At 33.7% G+C, this 15,303-nt stretch overlaps 1 protein-coding gene across 1 annotated transcript in view; it reads right to left on the reverse strand.

The window, feature by feature from the left end:
- The window catches only part of FSTL5 (follistatin-like 5), a 773,393-nt gene that overhangs the window by 71,625 nt on the left and 686,465 nt on the right, over positions 1 to 15,303 (reverse strand). The window contains exon 13 of the mRNA XM_010834087.1: positions 11,695 to 11,844. Within this exon, the coding sequence (XP_010832389.1) occupies positions 11,695 to 11,844 (150 nt within the window). The remainder of the gene's footprint in view (positions 1 to 11,694; positions 11,845 to 15,303) is intronic.

A 15,303-nucleotide genomic window follows, 5' to 3' on the forward strand; every position in this document is an offset into this window, starting at 1 on the left:
AGTGACTCCATCTTCGGCTGCAAAGAATATAATCGACTGATTTTGGTGTCGACCACCTGGTGATGTCCATGTGTAGAGTCAGCTCCTGTGTTGTTGAAAGGGGGTGTTTGCTATGACCAGCGCATTCTCTTGTCAAAACTCTTTTTGCCTCTGCCCTGTTTCATTTTGTACTCAATGGCCGAACTAGCCTGTTACTCCAGGTATCTCTTGACTTCCTACTTTGGAATTCCAGTCCCCTATGATGAAAAGGGCTTTTTTTTTTTTTTTCTGTGTCAGTTCTAGAAGGTCTTGTGGGTCTTCATATACCACCTTACCTGCCTCCTGAGAATCCTGTATGTGGGTCAAGAAGCAACAGTTAGAAGAGGACATGGAACAATGGACTGGTTCAAAATTGATAAAGAAGTACATCAAGGATGCATAGTGTTACCCTGCTTATTTAAGTAATATGCAGAGTATATCATGCAAAATGCCAGCTGGATGAAGCACAAGCTGGAATCAAGATTGTCGGAAGAAATATCAATAATCTCAGACATGCAGATTATACCACCCTTATGGCAGAAAGCAAAAAGGAACAAAAGAGACTCGGTAAAAGTGAAAGAGGAGAGTAAAAAGCTTGCTTAAAACTCAACATTCAAAAAATGAAGATCATGGCATCTGGTCCCATCACTTCATGGCAAATAGATGGGGAAACAATGGAAACAATGACAGATTTTATTTTCTTGGACTCCAGATTCACTGCAGATGGTGACTGCAGCCATGAAAATAAAAGATGCTTGGTCCTTGGAATAAAAGCTATGACAAACATAGGCAGCATATTAAAAAGCAGAGACATTAATTTGCCAACCAATGTTCATATAGTCAAAGCTATGTTTTTTCCAGTAGTTATGTATGGATGTGAGAGTTGGACCATAAAGTAGGTTGAGCACTGAAGAATTGATTCTTTTGAACTGTGGTGTTGGAGAAGACTCTTGAGAGTCCCTTAGTCTGCAAGGAGATCCAACCAGTCAATCCTAAAGGATATCAGTCCTGAATATTCATTGGAAGGACTATTGCTGAAGGTGAAGCTTCAATACTTTGGCCACCTAATGCAAAGAGCCAACTCATTAGAAAAGAACCTGGTGCTGAGAAAGACTGAAGGCAGGAGGAGAAGCAGACAACAGAGGATGAAATGAGAAAATGGAATCATCAACACAATGGACATGAGTTTGAGCAAGCTCCAGGAGATGGTGAAGGACAGGGAAGCCTGGTGTGCTGCAGTCCATAGGGTCACAAAGAGTTGGACATGACTGAGCAACTGAACAACAACATCTACTTCACTGGGAAAAGTAATTGGCAAAATTGAACATCATGCCCAATAGCATAATAATTTAATCATTTTTATTGTTTTATAATATATATGCTTAACAAGATTTGTTATGAACAAAGCTTTTCTCTAAATATATTACAAATGCAAATTGTTTAAACTTCATGACAGTCTGTCTGTTGATGTGTGCACTATGCTATCTCATTTGTATAGATAAAAATAAACCAAATAAACTCATTGTACCAATGTCCATCCCTCCAAACTATAAAACTCTCACTTTCCTCTCAAATGCTCTCATGCTCATCATCCAGGTGGCTTAGTGGTAAAGAATCTGCCTGCCAATGCAAGAGACATGAGTTATATCTGGGTGGGAAGATCCCCTAGAGAAGGAAATGGCAACCCAGTCCAGTAGTCTTACTGTGGAATTCCCATGGACAGAGGACCCTGGAGGGCTCCAAGGAGCCTTGCAACTGCAAGGAGTTGCAAATAGAGTCAGACATGACCTAGTGACTAAAACAACAACCAATGTCCACTCTTTCCAACTGTAAAACTCCCATTTTCCTGCCAAGTACCCTCATACCCACCATCCAAAATACAGATGAATGCAGGTCTCCAATATTATTCCATTTATTAAATATTTTTTAAAAATAATATGATTCTTTTTTTAGTTTAAATAATATAAAAAATGTCCTGGGATTCCCTTCCCATCTATTCATCTCTCAGTGCTTTTTTGTTGTATATACTCCATTTGGAGACCATTGATATATATATATATTTTTTGTTTGTTTCTGCAGCCACCAAGCATATCTCATAAAAAATAAAATTCAGAATATAATGTTCAGAAATATAAGATTGGGAAAAAGGATTACACATATGCTTATCTTTCACTTCAAGATTAACTTATGCACATAGAATGTTCAAGGATTACTTATTATAGTTTGCATTTGCCGATCAACATTATTTTGCTAGAATAACTGTTATCAAACTTTGCCTTTAGAAGCTTAGAAATGAGATTTCTAAGCACGTGTATGTGCAGCACGTGATTCAACCCCCACCACCATTATAGAACAAAGGGGATCACTTTCAATCTGTTGAATGGTTCTGTGGGACTTCATTTAAATAAAATTTTCTAACACTATATGTTGGAAATTTCTCTCTCGTCCCACAAACACCATTCTTTTGTGTATACAGCAGCCTTTGCTTGTCTTGCTGACATTCAGATAATTAAGCCACCAAAATCCTTCTTTTAAAGATTTATTGACTTATTAGACATATTCAGAAACATCTTTAAAATCATTATTGTAATTAATTAATAGTAGCTATCTACATATACAGATCCTAAAATCCATATTTCATAATTTCCCATGTAAGCACCTTTTCAGATTGTTATATTATCACGATGAAGTAACTTTTTTTTTTAGTCATTAATTATTTATTGTAAAACAAAAATGAACAAAATATTAAAATACATAAAAGTACACAGGGTCTTCTAAACCAGTCCTTCTTTGTAGAGTGAATAAATGTATTTTCAACTTTACTTTCTTTCTTTTATTTTTTAATTTTATTTTATTTTTAAACTTTAAAATATTGTATTAGTTTTGCCAAATATCAAAATGAATCCACCACAGGTATACCTGTGTTCTCCATCCTGAACCCTCCTCCCTCCTCCCTCCCCATACCCTCCCTCTGGGTCGTCCCAGTGCACCAGCCCCAAGCATCCAGTATCATGTATGAAACGAGTGGCAAGTCCAGGTTGGATGCACGATACTGGATGCTTGAAGTAACTTCTTATCCTATTCCTTTGTAAAAAAATGTGTAGAATATACTACACAACGCAATAACAAACAGCTTTACTTGTAGTTTTATAAACATATTGGTAATATTTTTCTTTAATATTTTAAAACATTGTTTCAAACATCGAATAGGATACAATTTACTCAAAGTATGAAGGTTTTCTCTTTGCATATCTACAAACTTTAACTCCCTCATAATTCCAACATACCTAGTGAGATACACATTTATCAGTACTTCTTGAAGGGGTGCACCGATTACAGATAATTTAAAACTGATGCTCTATTGGTTATGCTCCAGTTGTATCAACTTCTATAAAGATGGCATGTTTAGTCAGAGTGAAGTTCTGAGAATAGCAACAAAGATACACAGAACTTGGAGTTTAGCCTTGACATGTAGGAACAGTGAAGCACAGCTTGTTTATCAGTCTGACAAGGAGAGTACCAGCTGGCTAATTAAGTGAACTTAATTTAAACTAATGATGTAGATTCTCAGGATAATGTGCTAACAGCTAGAGGAGACTGCTGATGACACTTAAGAATACCCGAGGTGTTACAATAAGCCACATCTGCATCCAAGCAGAACCTGATTTTGTTCCACAGAACACAAAATGAGGTCAGTTTACTAGTTAATCTTTTATGCAAGAAAACACCTGCATGCCATTCTTACAAAAATTATTAATGAGAGAAGCAATAAACATCTGACGTTTAAAGCAATTCCAAGGTTATAGATTCCTTTAAGAATTTGTGAGCTTTCATTTTTAAGCTGCAGGTAGAAGTGATATTAATGTAAACACTGAAAATTAACATACCTCCACGGTAAGAATTTATCATGAAGTTTCTAAAAACATATGTTGTCAAGAAAATATTTGTCATTTTAACAATAAAATGTAGCAATATTGTTCAAGTTTTTTAAACATTTCTTCCTAAGATTACATATTTAATTACCAATTTACAAAGTTAAATACAAAAGAAATAAAGAAAAACTCAGAAATTATGATTTCTTAGAGAAAGTCAGTATCAAACACTAGAACTGAAAAACAAAACTTGAAATATTGAATTTAAATAAGTGTAGTGTTATTTTTCTTACTTTCCTTTTTGAAAGTAAGACAATTTGATTTGGACTTCACTCTCACATCACTCTGTGTATTCTATAAAAAATTCTATAGTAGTTTCTATCATGTTTGGGAGGGGATTAACTAAAACTTGATTATAATTATTATTCTTAGTTGCCACTGTATAGTATACTCAGGTTAGAACAAAAGAAATCAACAGAAATACAGCACAGAATCAGGAAGGATAACTTCATTAGGAGACAAAAGAGGTCAAATTGACAAAGGTGCTTTACTTTTTACAAGATTAACTTCACTACTTGCAGTTGAACGCACTCTGCTCCTGGATGTAAATAAAGATTTAACTCACCAGTGAAGCTATTCACTTTCAGTTTTTGAAGTAACTAGAAATACTATTTCTTTTACTGGTTTTAAAACTTGAATTACTTGGATTATTAATTTATAAAACAAACATTTCAATGTCTATGTCTATTAAATCTATTATTTACATGTCATTTATTAAATTAAGAAAAGCCTTGAGAGAGTTCAGAATTCTAAGAGATGATATATTTTCCAGTATAAAAGTAGAGTCATTAGGATATTCCTAATTCATCTTTAAACATGTTTTTTTGAGGACTAAAATTCACATACTCTAAGGTCATGTTAAACAAATATAAGGATGTGTTATTTCACCAAGCAGTCAGAAGACTTATGGAATTCACCTTCTAAAGAGGTTCACAGACTGAAATTATAAACTGTTGAAAACAGGAGAATTTAAACAAACTCAAAGATAGAAAATTTGAATTTGTTTAAAAGATAATTTATGGGATATATATCTAAAATTTTAGGTTGATATTTTAGTCAACAATATGCCTCAAAAAGTAGTGTCTTATCAGAAATAAGGATAGATTGAACATACTCAGTATGGAAATCTTCATTCCCTGTATTAAGGTAGCCTCTACCTTTCTATGGGCTTTCCTGGTTGCTCAGAGGTTAAAGTGTCTGCCTCCAATGCTGGAGACCCAGGTTCGATCCCTGGGTCGGGAAGATCCCCTGGAGAAGGAAATGGTAACCCACTCCAGTATTCTTGCCTGGAGAATCCCATGGACGGAGAAGCCTGGTAGGCTACAGCCCACAGGGTCACAAAAGTCAGACATGACTGAGCGACTTCACCTTTCTTTTTTTATTATTATTATTATTTTTTTTTTTTTTTACTTTACAATATTGTATTGGTTTTGCCATACATCAACATGCATCCACCACGGGTGTACATGTGTTCCCCATCCTGAACCCCCCTCCCATCTCCCTCCCCGTACCATCCCTCTGGGTCATCCCAGTGCACCAGCCCTAAGCTTCCTGTATCCTGCATTGAACCTGGACTGGCAATTCATTTCTTATATGATATTATGCATGTTTTAATGCCATTCTCCCAAATCATACCCCCCCCACAGAGTCCAAAAGACTATTCTATACATCTGTGTCTCTTTTGCTGTCTTGCATACAGGGTTGTCATTACCATCTTTCTAAATTCCATATATATGCATTAATATACTATATTGGTGTTTTTCTTTCTGGCTTACTTCACTCTGTATAATAGGCTCCAGTTTCAACCACCTCATTAGAACTGGTTCAAATGTATTCTTTTTAATGGCTGAGTAATACTCCATTGTGTATATGTACCACAGCTTTCTTATCCACCTTCACCTTTCTATAGAATAGATCTGTTCAGAATATCCCAAATCATTGTAGCTACTGTTTTACACTTCCTCTTCCCAGGAAGGAATTTTTAATAGGAAAAAAATCAGACTCCATATTACATCTGTTCCTTTCACTGTGGTTAGTCATGCTGGCTCTGCATCTTTTGTAAAAGAATGTTGCCTGTTGTTCAGCCACTAAGCCACTAAGTCATGTTCAACTGTTTACAACCCCATGGACTGCAGAATGCCAGGGCTTTGAACCAGCTCTGAATGAGGAATAGGGCCCTCACCAGATCACTATCATGCTTGCACCTTGATCTTGGAATTTCCACACTTAGAAACTTGAGAAATAAATTTCTTTTATTTATAAATAATGCAGTTTGCTGTATTTTTGTCTGTTTTTTATTTATTTAAATTGTATCAGCCTGAATGGTGATATGAAATGATAGTGAAAATGCATAGAAAGTGAAATATTTAGTAATAAGGCATATTTAATCACTTGTATGCAAAAGTTAATAATATATCTGTTAGTTTAAGAATAGTCATTATGTTCAATTTGCATATAATATTACTTTTGTCTGTTGATTTATCAAATATTTCTCACTTTGATCATATGTCAATTTTTTCTAGTAATATGGTAATAATCACTTTACAAAATTGTAAGCAATCATATATGTTTTCCTATTTTTAATTTTTTAGTCAACTTTTTAACTCATTAAGTAACTTGCTTTAACTAAACACTTTGTGCCTTATAGTCCCTTTTTGAAACCTGATGTTAATATTGTTATATCAGCTTTTATGTTTTGCTGTTAGTTTATGCCTGCATCACCTGGGACTCTTTTTTTTCATTTTGGAAGTGTATCTATTTTAATATACATATTATTAGATATTCATTATTCAGTTTATTATTTTTTATTATAAGCTAGTTATTTTATTCCATCCTCTGTTATTATAATTATATACATATTTGATTTTATTCTATAATTTTTTTTGTTTTTGCTTTTAATTAATTTTTGTTTGAGTATAGTTGATTTACAATGTTGTGTTAGTTTCTGCTATACAGCACAGTAACTCAGTTATATATATATATATGATAGATTATATAATATATCTTTTAAACAAATTCAAATTTTCTATCTTTGAATTTGTTTAAATTCTCCTGTTTTCAACAATTTATAATTTCAGTCTGTGAACCTCTTTAGAAGGTGAATTCCATTCTAATTTAGATTCTATTCCCATATAGGTCATTACAGCATATTAAGCAGACTTCTCTGTGTTATATACCAGGTTCTTGTTAATTATCTATTTTATATACAGTAATGTCTATATATCTTTTGTTTTATTTTTTGGAATCATTGCCCCCCTCATTTGTTTTCTATAATTTTGTTTAAAATTTTGGCTTAATTTTTCAGTTTTATATTTTCTCTTCCTTATTTCTTCTTTTCCTATTATATTTATGAGTAGGTTGTGCATTTATTTTTATTTTTTCATAGACAGATACAATACTTAACACATACTTTCTTGAAATATTAAACACATATTTAACATATGCATACTAATTAGTAATTATTTCCAGTCTTACATAATACAAGAAATCTTAATATAAATAATATCAACCCTTCCCCCCACTTACATGTTTTTGTACACTATTTAAACACCTTTTTTTTTTTTGCTATTTTAGTCCTGTGTTTTCACTCTTAAAAATGTTGACCTTAAATTCAGGGAATACCATTATTACTGACAGTTAATATTTTAATAGATCCTATGTTTACCAATTTACTTGCTCACTATATATCATATTTAATAGCTTAGTTTATTTTCCTTATTCTTACAATGAATAGTTTCAACTTCATATAACTTTATTTTGTTGATAAAATTTTTCTACTGACCATATAATATCAGAGTATATTTTATTTCCACTTCATCCTTTAATAATATTTTTTCACTTTCTTTCGGTGTTCATTATAGCTATTGAGAAAAATTGCTACTATTCTCATAGTAATTCATCTACCATTTTTAGATCTTACTTTGATTTTATGTTTAATTGTTTCATGTCAATATATTTAGGTATTGATTTTTCTCTATTTAAGTTTCATTGCCCTTTCTAAATCTGAGAATTTAGAGTATTTTTAAATAAATTGTACAATAAATAATAAAATAAGGTATATGTATATTATGATATATAATAATATATGGTATATTATCAACTTTACCCATTTCTTTCTATTTGATATATTATCAGATTTTCCTGTTTCTTTCTGTTTTCTCCTTCTAGAATTCATCCTTTCTATGTTAGTGTATAAATAGAGTCTGATATATATATATATATAAAGCAGCTATACTCTAATAAAAATATATATTTAATTAATTTTTATTAGAGTATAGCTGCTTTACTTTTCCCCCGGAGAAGGGAATACTCCAGTATTCTTGCTTGGAAAATCCCATGGACAGAAGAAGCTGGCAGGTTACAATCCATGGGGTCACAAGGGTAGGAAATGACTTAGCGACTAAACCACCACATAGCTGCTTTACAATGCAGAGCTAGTTTCCACTATATAACAAAGTGTATAAACTATAAACATACATATATCTCCTCTTTTTCTCAATTCCCCTCCCGTTTATGTCACCACAGAGCACTGAGTAGAGTTTCCTGTACCATACAGTAGGTTCTCATTCGTTCCCTATTTTATACATAGTATCAGTGTGTATATATATATTAATCCCAATTTCCCAATTCATCTTACACCTCTTTTCCCCCTTGGTGTCCATATATTTTTTTCTTTATGTCTGTGTCTTTATTTCTGATTTGCAAATAAGATTATCTGTATGACTTTTCTGCTTTCCACATATATTTATTAATATATGACTTTTTTTTTCTTTTTCTGACTTACTTCACTCTGTATGACAGTCTCTAAGTCCATTTATATCTACACAAATGACCCAATGTTTTACTTTTTTGTGGCTGAGAAATATTCCATTATATATATGTACCAAGTGTCTCCTTGTCCAACCTGAGCTGGAAACATGTATGTCCATCTGGTCACATATTTCTCACCACTCTGCACAAGTCCCTGAATGACTGCAAAATACCATAAGTACTGGTTTTGTGGTTCTAAATAAATTCAAGAGAGTAGGTGAGTTTTAAATACAGAATCAGCAAACAATGAGAATCAACTGTAATTGATTTCTCTGCAGCAAAAATGAAAGAATAACACTTGCTCCAGGTAACTGAAATGACCTCACAATTATCTGTGCAGCCAATGTAGTCAGACACAGACAACGAATATTGTATAAATTTCCATCTCTGTAATAATAAAAATCAGGCAATACTGACTTGTGGTAACAGAAATCTGCATAATGATTACCTTTAGATAGGTAATGACTAGAAAGAGTAATAAAGCATAATTATTCATATTTTAATACCAAAATCACTGGAGAATCCATTTAGACTGAGTCTGAATTTTCTAACTTATAAAAGTGTAAGTTTTAGATTCTTGTCTGAAAAATACCCACAATAATAATTACATTATATTTTAAGATTTTATCCTTGTATGTCTTTTTCATTCTCCTGGTATTTTATAGCCATTATAGTCACTTTGAAAATGATATCATTTATGTGATTTTTTTTACCATTGCCTGAATTTTCATTATTGATATTTTCTATTAATTTTAAAATTTACATCATTGTCTGAAGATAGAAGTTATATGAATAATAAATGATGTTAACTTTTCTCACTTTCAAATATCTAGTAGGTAATACATATTCAGTTGGTGTAGGTTTCTGGTTTGAACACTGAATTTAAAGACCAGCCTGATTATTCCTGAAAGAACATCTAATTTTAACCTACCAGCTAAAGACTGTTGATAATCCTTGACTAATGCCTGTAATTCACTGGCCTATGTTGCCACTGAAATCAAAGTAAAATAAACCCGGTCAAAAATCAAGCAGTCTCAAAGACAGACACATAGGATGTAAAATATACAGAAAAATATGTTCTCCCAGTAGACACTGACCATTAGATAGACACCCATTAGATAGGGTGAACACAAGAAGTACGTAACCCTGGAGACCTTAGAATTTTCTAAAAGACAGTTATTCATCCTTTCATGACCCTACTGTTCATTCTCATATTTGAAACTGAAAAAACAATTTTATAACTCTGTAGACACCAGAGCTTTCAAACAGACACTTTTTATCTGTTTATCTGTGATACCAAGTACATCTTACAAAAGACAATTAACAAATGCATACCAAAATGGATAGATGATTTGATGAATTCATATGAAGTTGTTAAAAGCTATTATAGTGAGAAGCGTGATTTTGAACTTCTTAGAATATTTTTTGTTATAGTCAGGAATCAATATTAGAGGTACTAACAGCTACTTCAAACCAATATTGAAGCAAAAAAAAAAAATTATAAAAGTAAGAAATGGTTAGGTTTCAGGGTCTGTCAGAATTTTGATAGTAAACCAGTATACAGTGCCTATACCAGGCCCCGTTATAAATGCTTAAATGCTTTTATGCATTGATTGATATAATCCTTAATATAATGTTATGGGATATGTACACTTTCAAGGTGCTGCAGTAGTAATCTGCCTGCCACTGCAGGAGACGCCAGAGATGTGGGTGCAATTCCTGGGTTGAGAAGATTCTCTGAAGTAGGAAATGGCAGCTTACTTAAATATTCTTGCCCGGGAAATCCCATGGTCAGAGGAGCCTAGCTGGCTACAGTCCATGGGGTCGCAAAGAGTCAAACACAACTGAGCACACACACAAAATGTGTACAGTTATTATTCTGATTTAACAGATTATATTGATACATATCTCAGGATGCTATTTTAAGTTTATTTCCCCTGAGCTGAGAAGCCATAGATCCTAACAGTCAAAGGCTTGGAGGCTGAAGCCAGGCTGCCAGGAGGCAAATCCTATCCTTTCCCTTGCTTGTTGTATGACAGAAGTCTAGTAGATGGTCCAAGTCGGATAGTTTTGGAAAGAGCAGGAGATAAAATAGTTGATGAGTCAAACCAGAATAGTCTCCGTAACCATAATCATGACAACATGGAAAAATTACATGGCAAGATTGGAAATTTTTTTCTCTGTCATAGACCTATGCATATTTGTTTTACTACTGTGGTAAAACCTACTAAATTATTATTATCCATTAAATCTATTATTGTTCAGCCTTTGTTATGAATCAAATGATAAAGCTATAATACTGTTTCTGTGATGGTAACTGCTGATGCTGCTAAGTCGCTTCAGTCGTGTCTAACTCTGTGTGACCCCATAGATGGCAGCCCACCAGACTCCCCCGTCCCTGGGATTCTCCAGGCAAGAACACTGGAGTGGGTTGCCATTTCCTTCTCCAATGCATGAAAGTGAAAAGTCAAAGTGAAGTTGGTCAGTTATGTCCAACTCTTCATGACCCCACGGACTGTAGCCTACCAGGCTCCTCTGCCCAGGGGATTTTCCAGGCAAGAGTACTGGAGTGGGGTGCCATTGTAACTAGGATACCTTAATTGTCCATGGACCAGGAAGGACTCTCTTTGCTCTGTACATAAAAAGCAACTCTGAGGATGATTTCTGTGTAAATGGTCATGTTGGGATTATAAAGTATTCTTGGAATCTAATTGTTGAAAATAAAAGCTCTTTCAGTTGCTTGTTTAATTGCTTAGGGTCAAGTAGTAGAGTGAGAGGAGAGTTTGCAGAAAACTCATGTATTTTCTATTTATTCAAGTAATGAAACAAGTTATCAATGACAATCAACTGACAGGTTACCTCGTAATGACTATTACATTAAATTAAATTTTCTTTAAAACTATTTTCACTTTCAAAAAAGAGTAGTCATTCATACCTGAACAACTTTTTGAGACTGCACGTCAACAACAAGGACTCTATCCAAAGTTGGCTGTGCGACATAGATGAACTTGTCCTTGACATTGACAGCTGAGGCCCACACACACCTCTGGATTTCATCACCTTCAGCTTTGGGACAGACTTCATCCTAAAATTTAGAAAATATAAAATTAAGTGAATATCTTCAATTATAACATGGACATGGACATATCACGAGTAACATTAATGATGGACACTTTACTACTTTTGTCGTAGAAAGTTATATATATTTGTATATGTATAAATACATATGGTAATATATATTTATATGCTATATATTTATATCAAATATATAGAGTTAAACAAAACAGTATGCAGTACATAGTTAAGTTCATTAAATGTGTATAGAAACTAGTGTGAATAATTCTTTAGAATATATTTTCTCAAGTTTTAATTGCTCATTTATAGTAATATATGAATATTGCTATAGTCCTTTCATCCATCCCTACCTGTTCATAACTCAGTAACTGCTTAAATACATAATAAGTCCAATGTTTCCTCCCAAATCCCCCGGTCTCAAACTTCTGTATCAGACATCAGAAACCACACTAAGTACATCTAGAGCCTCTCCAAACCCAAGGTACATTCATAGTCCTTTCAAAAGCTACCAAACCCACTGAAAAAGAAGAATCCGAATTTATGGAGAATCAGGAACTTGGAATATATGATAAAGATTTTTTTTCATAATGTTTATTTTATTTTTGATTTGGTATCAAGGTCAAATTTTACAAAATTCTTTCATCTGAACTCTTTTTTTTTTTTTTTTTGCTGCATTACCCTAGAACTGCCTTCTGGTTGAATATTATATTGTTTGTGCTAGATCTTCTATTTCATCCTTCAAAATTAAATAAATGTTGAAGGTATACTTATGTCCTTCTGATTTGCATCTGCAGATATTGAAAGTAGAATAATGTCATTTAGGTCTTTATTTTTGCTCCAGGTTTTCCTTTTATTCACTGGTTTGCTTTTCTGGTGGCTCAGGTGATAAAGAATCTTCCTGCAATGTGGCACACCCAGGTTCAATTCCTGGGCCAGAAAGTTCCCCTGGAGAAGTGAATGGCTATCCACTGTAGTATTCTTGCCTGGAGAATTCCATGGAGAGAGGAGCCTGGCAGGCTATAGACAGTGTGGTCACAAAGAGTTGGACATGACTGAGTGAAACACACACACATTGGGTTTGTAATTCTCTCAGTTTATTTATAGTTAGAAAAACCACTAGCAAGAGAGCTCCACACAAAATACATGTATAAGCATATATTTATTTAATGATAATATAATGATAAACACTGATTCTAGTGTGGCACTTTTTTATGATTTAGGCCTGATCTCTGAGTACCATGTCTAACATTGATTTGTATACTCTAGGTAGTAACTCCAAAGCTCAACTAAAATACTCTCTTTCTTCTCTAATTTGAACAAAAACAATTATTTTTCATCAGAGAGCCCATCCACCATTTGTATTTAATAATCATGAAACAAAATCAATAAAATGTTCATTATCAACACCACCTAAACATTTCTTTCAATGAAAAGAAAATACTGACAGTAGATAAACCATATCTGGCATTTAGTAACTAAAATGAATGCCACAGTAATTCTCAGGCAGCACAACCACAGAAGATGCTTCTCTTTCTTGCATAAAATTTGGAAAGTAATGTAAAAACCAGAGCACTTTGGAATGAGAAGCTCAGTATTTGCTCTGCTGGTTTTGTTCTCCACCCTTAGATCTAATTCCAAAGAACCTGGAGGGCCCACTCATTTTTAAAATCCAGTCCAGAAGTACCAAGTTCACTAAAACATCAGGGACATATAACAGTAGTGTTTCCTGAACAGTGCAGTTTTTCCAGGCTTCCAGGACATAAATAGACAAACAAAAAAGAAAACTAAATATCCAATGTATGTTTCTGGTAGTTATGGAGGGTTGGAATGAACACCATTTTATAGAATACACCACAATAATATTAAGATTACCATCAGCAGTGAGTGTCCATGGCACCCATCGGCAGGCAGCGCAAGCCAAAAGGCAGAAATCTGTTCTCAGCACATGTCCAGAACACAGTACAGGATTTTACCTTCATTCATCAATTTTCAATGAAACATTATTTTCTACACCAAACATTTTTCTTTAGAAGAATCTTGAACATCTTTGACAAGGACCTATTTCATGAGAACCAAACACTATATAAAATATGTACTTGAGAAACCTGAAAAGATGGGGAAAAGTGGGACCTAAGGTTGATGAAAGTTTCTGAATATAGGGAAGTTGTTTACAAATTCTTTGCTGTTATGTAAAATCTCACAATGAAACCTGCCAAAATAACAGAAAGCATGAGTGACCTGACACGAAACTGTCAGCCGAACAACTGCTGAACCAGGAGCAATTTCTACCTCTTTGCTACAAAACTATTCAACAGGAAAATAAACTGCTCTGCTGGGAATTATCTCCTACTTTGTATGCTGTCACTAGAAGATGTCCCTGACCAGACTCACAATTGTTTTTACAAAGCCATTAAAACTTTCCTGACAGTCACCCTAAATTTTCTTTGCTGTGCTTTATGCCATTATTTCTGATTATAGTCTATTAGGTCCCTTTTTACAGTAACAGTCCTCTTTTTCCAGATTACATAGATGAATACTTATTTCTGAGGATAGGAATAGTAGGGGAATATATTTCACATGCATTAGGCACTCAGTGGGATAAAAGAAAAGCTAAAAAATACCAGAGATGCAAAAGAAGATTAAGATAATAGGTACTGATGAGGAAAACTGTCAGTAATTATATTAAAGAGTATCATTCAATCATCTTTATAGAAACGTATACTGTCATTGAGAGTAAAAGGGTTAATACGAATTTAGAGCTAATGAGAATGAGCCAATAATAAAAAGACAATTCTAGCTCATAATTAATACTTATCTATTTCCTTGTAGGTCACTTACATATTTCATTATATATTTCCTGTGTATGAATTATCTTCTTCCAAAATTTTAAAGGAATATACCATTAGTGATAATGGAAATTTTAACTTAGCAATTAAAGTAATGTTGATGCTTCCTGATCTGCTAAACCAAACTTATAGTTTGAATAGTTGAATATATTTTGAATATTCAAAATATAGTTTGAATATATATATATATATTCATCTTCTATAGGACTCAGTCCTTTTCATTTATTGTATTGATTACCTATTACAAATACTTTGCTCTTAAATCTCCAGTCTTGTATCTTTCCTCCTTTTCTTCATAGTCACTCCTGTGCCATTCATAGTGAGGATGAATGGATTTGTTACAAGCACCTCTGTTTCCCTTTCATCCAGCTCAACAGGATTCTGGCATTATTCTTTCCTCCCATCCTCTCTCTAATTACGGTTTGTCCACTATCCTTTGCATGCAGAAACAATCTGCCTACATTTAATCAATGTGCTAAGTCACTTTAGTCATGTCCAACTCTTTGTGACCCTTTGGACTGTAGGCTGGTAGTCTCCTCTGTCTGTGGGATTTTCCAGGCAAGAATACTGGAGTAGGTTGCCATGCCCTCCTTCACAGGATCTTCCCAATTCAGGGATCAAAC

The sequence above is a fragment of the Bison bison genome, unplaced genomic scaffold (genome assembly GCF_000754665.1).
Source record: "Bison bison bison isolate TAMUID 2011002044 unplaced genomic scaffold, Bison_UMD1.0 scf7180017864012, whole genome shotgun sequence".
NCBI lineage: Eukaryota > Metazoa > Chordata > Mammalia > Artiodactyla > Bovidae > Bison > Bison bison.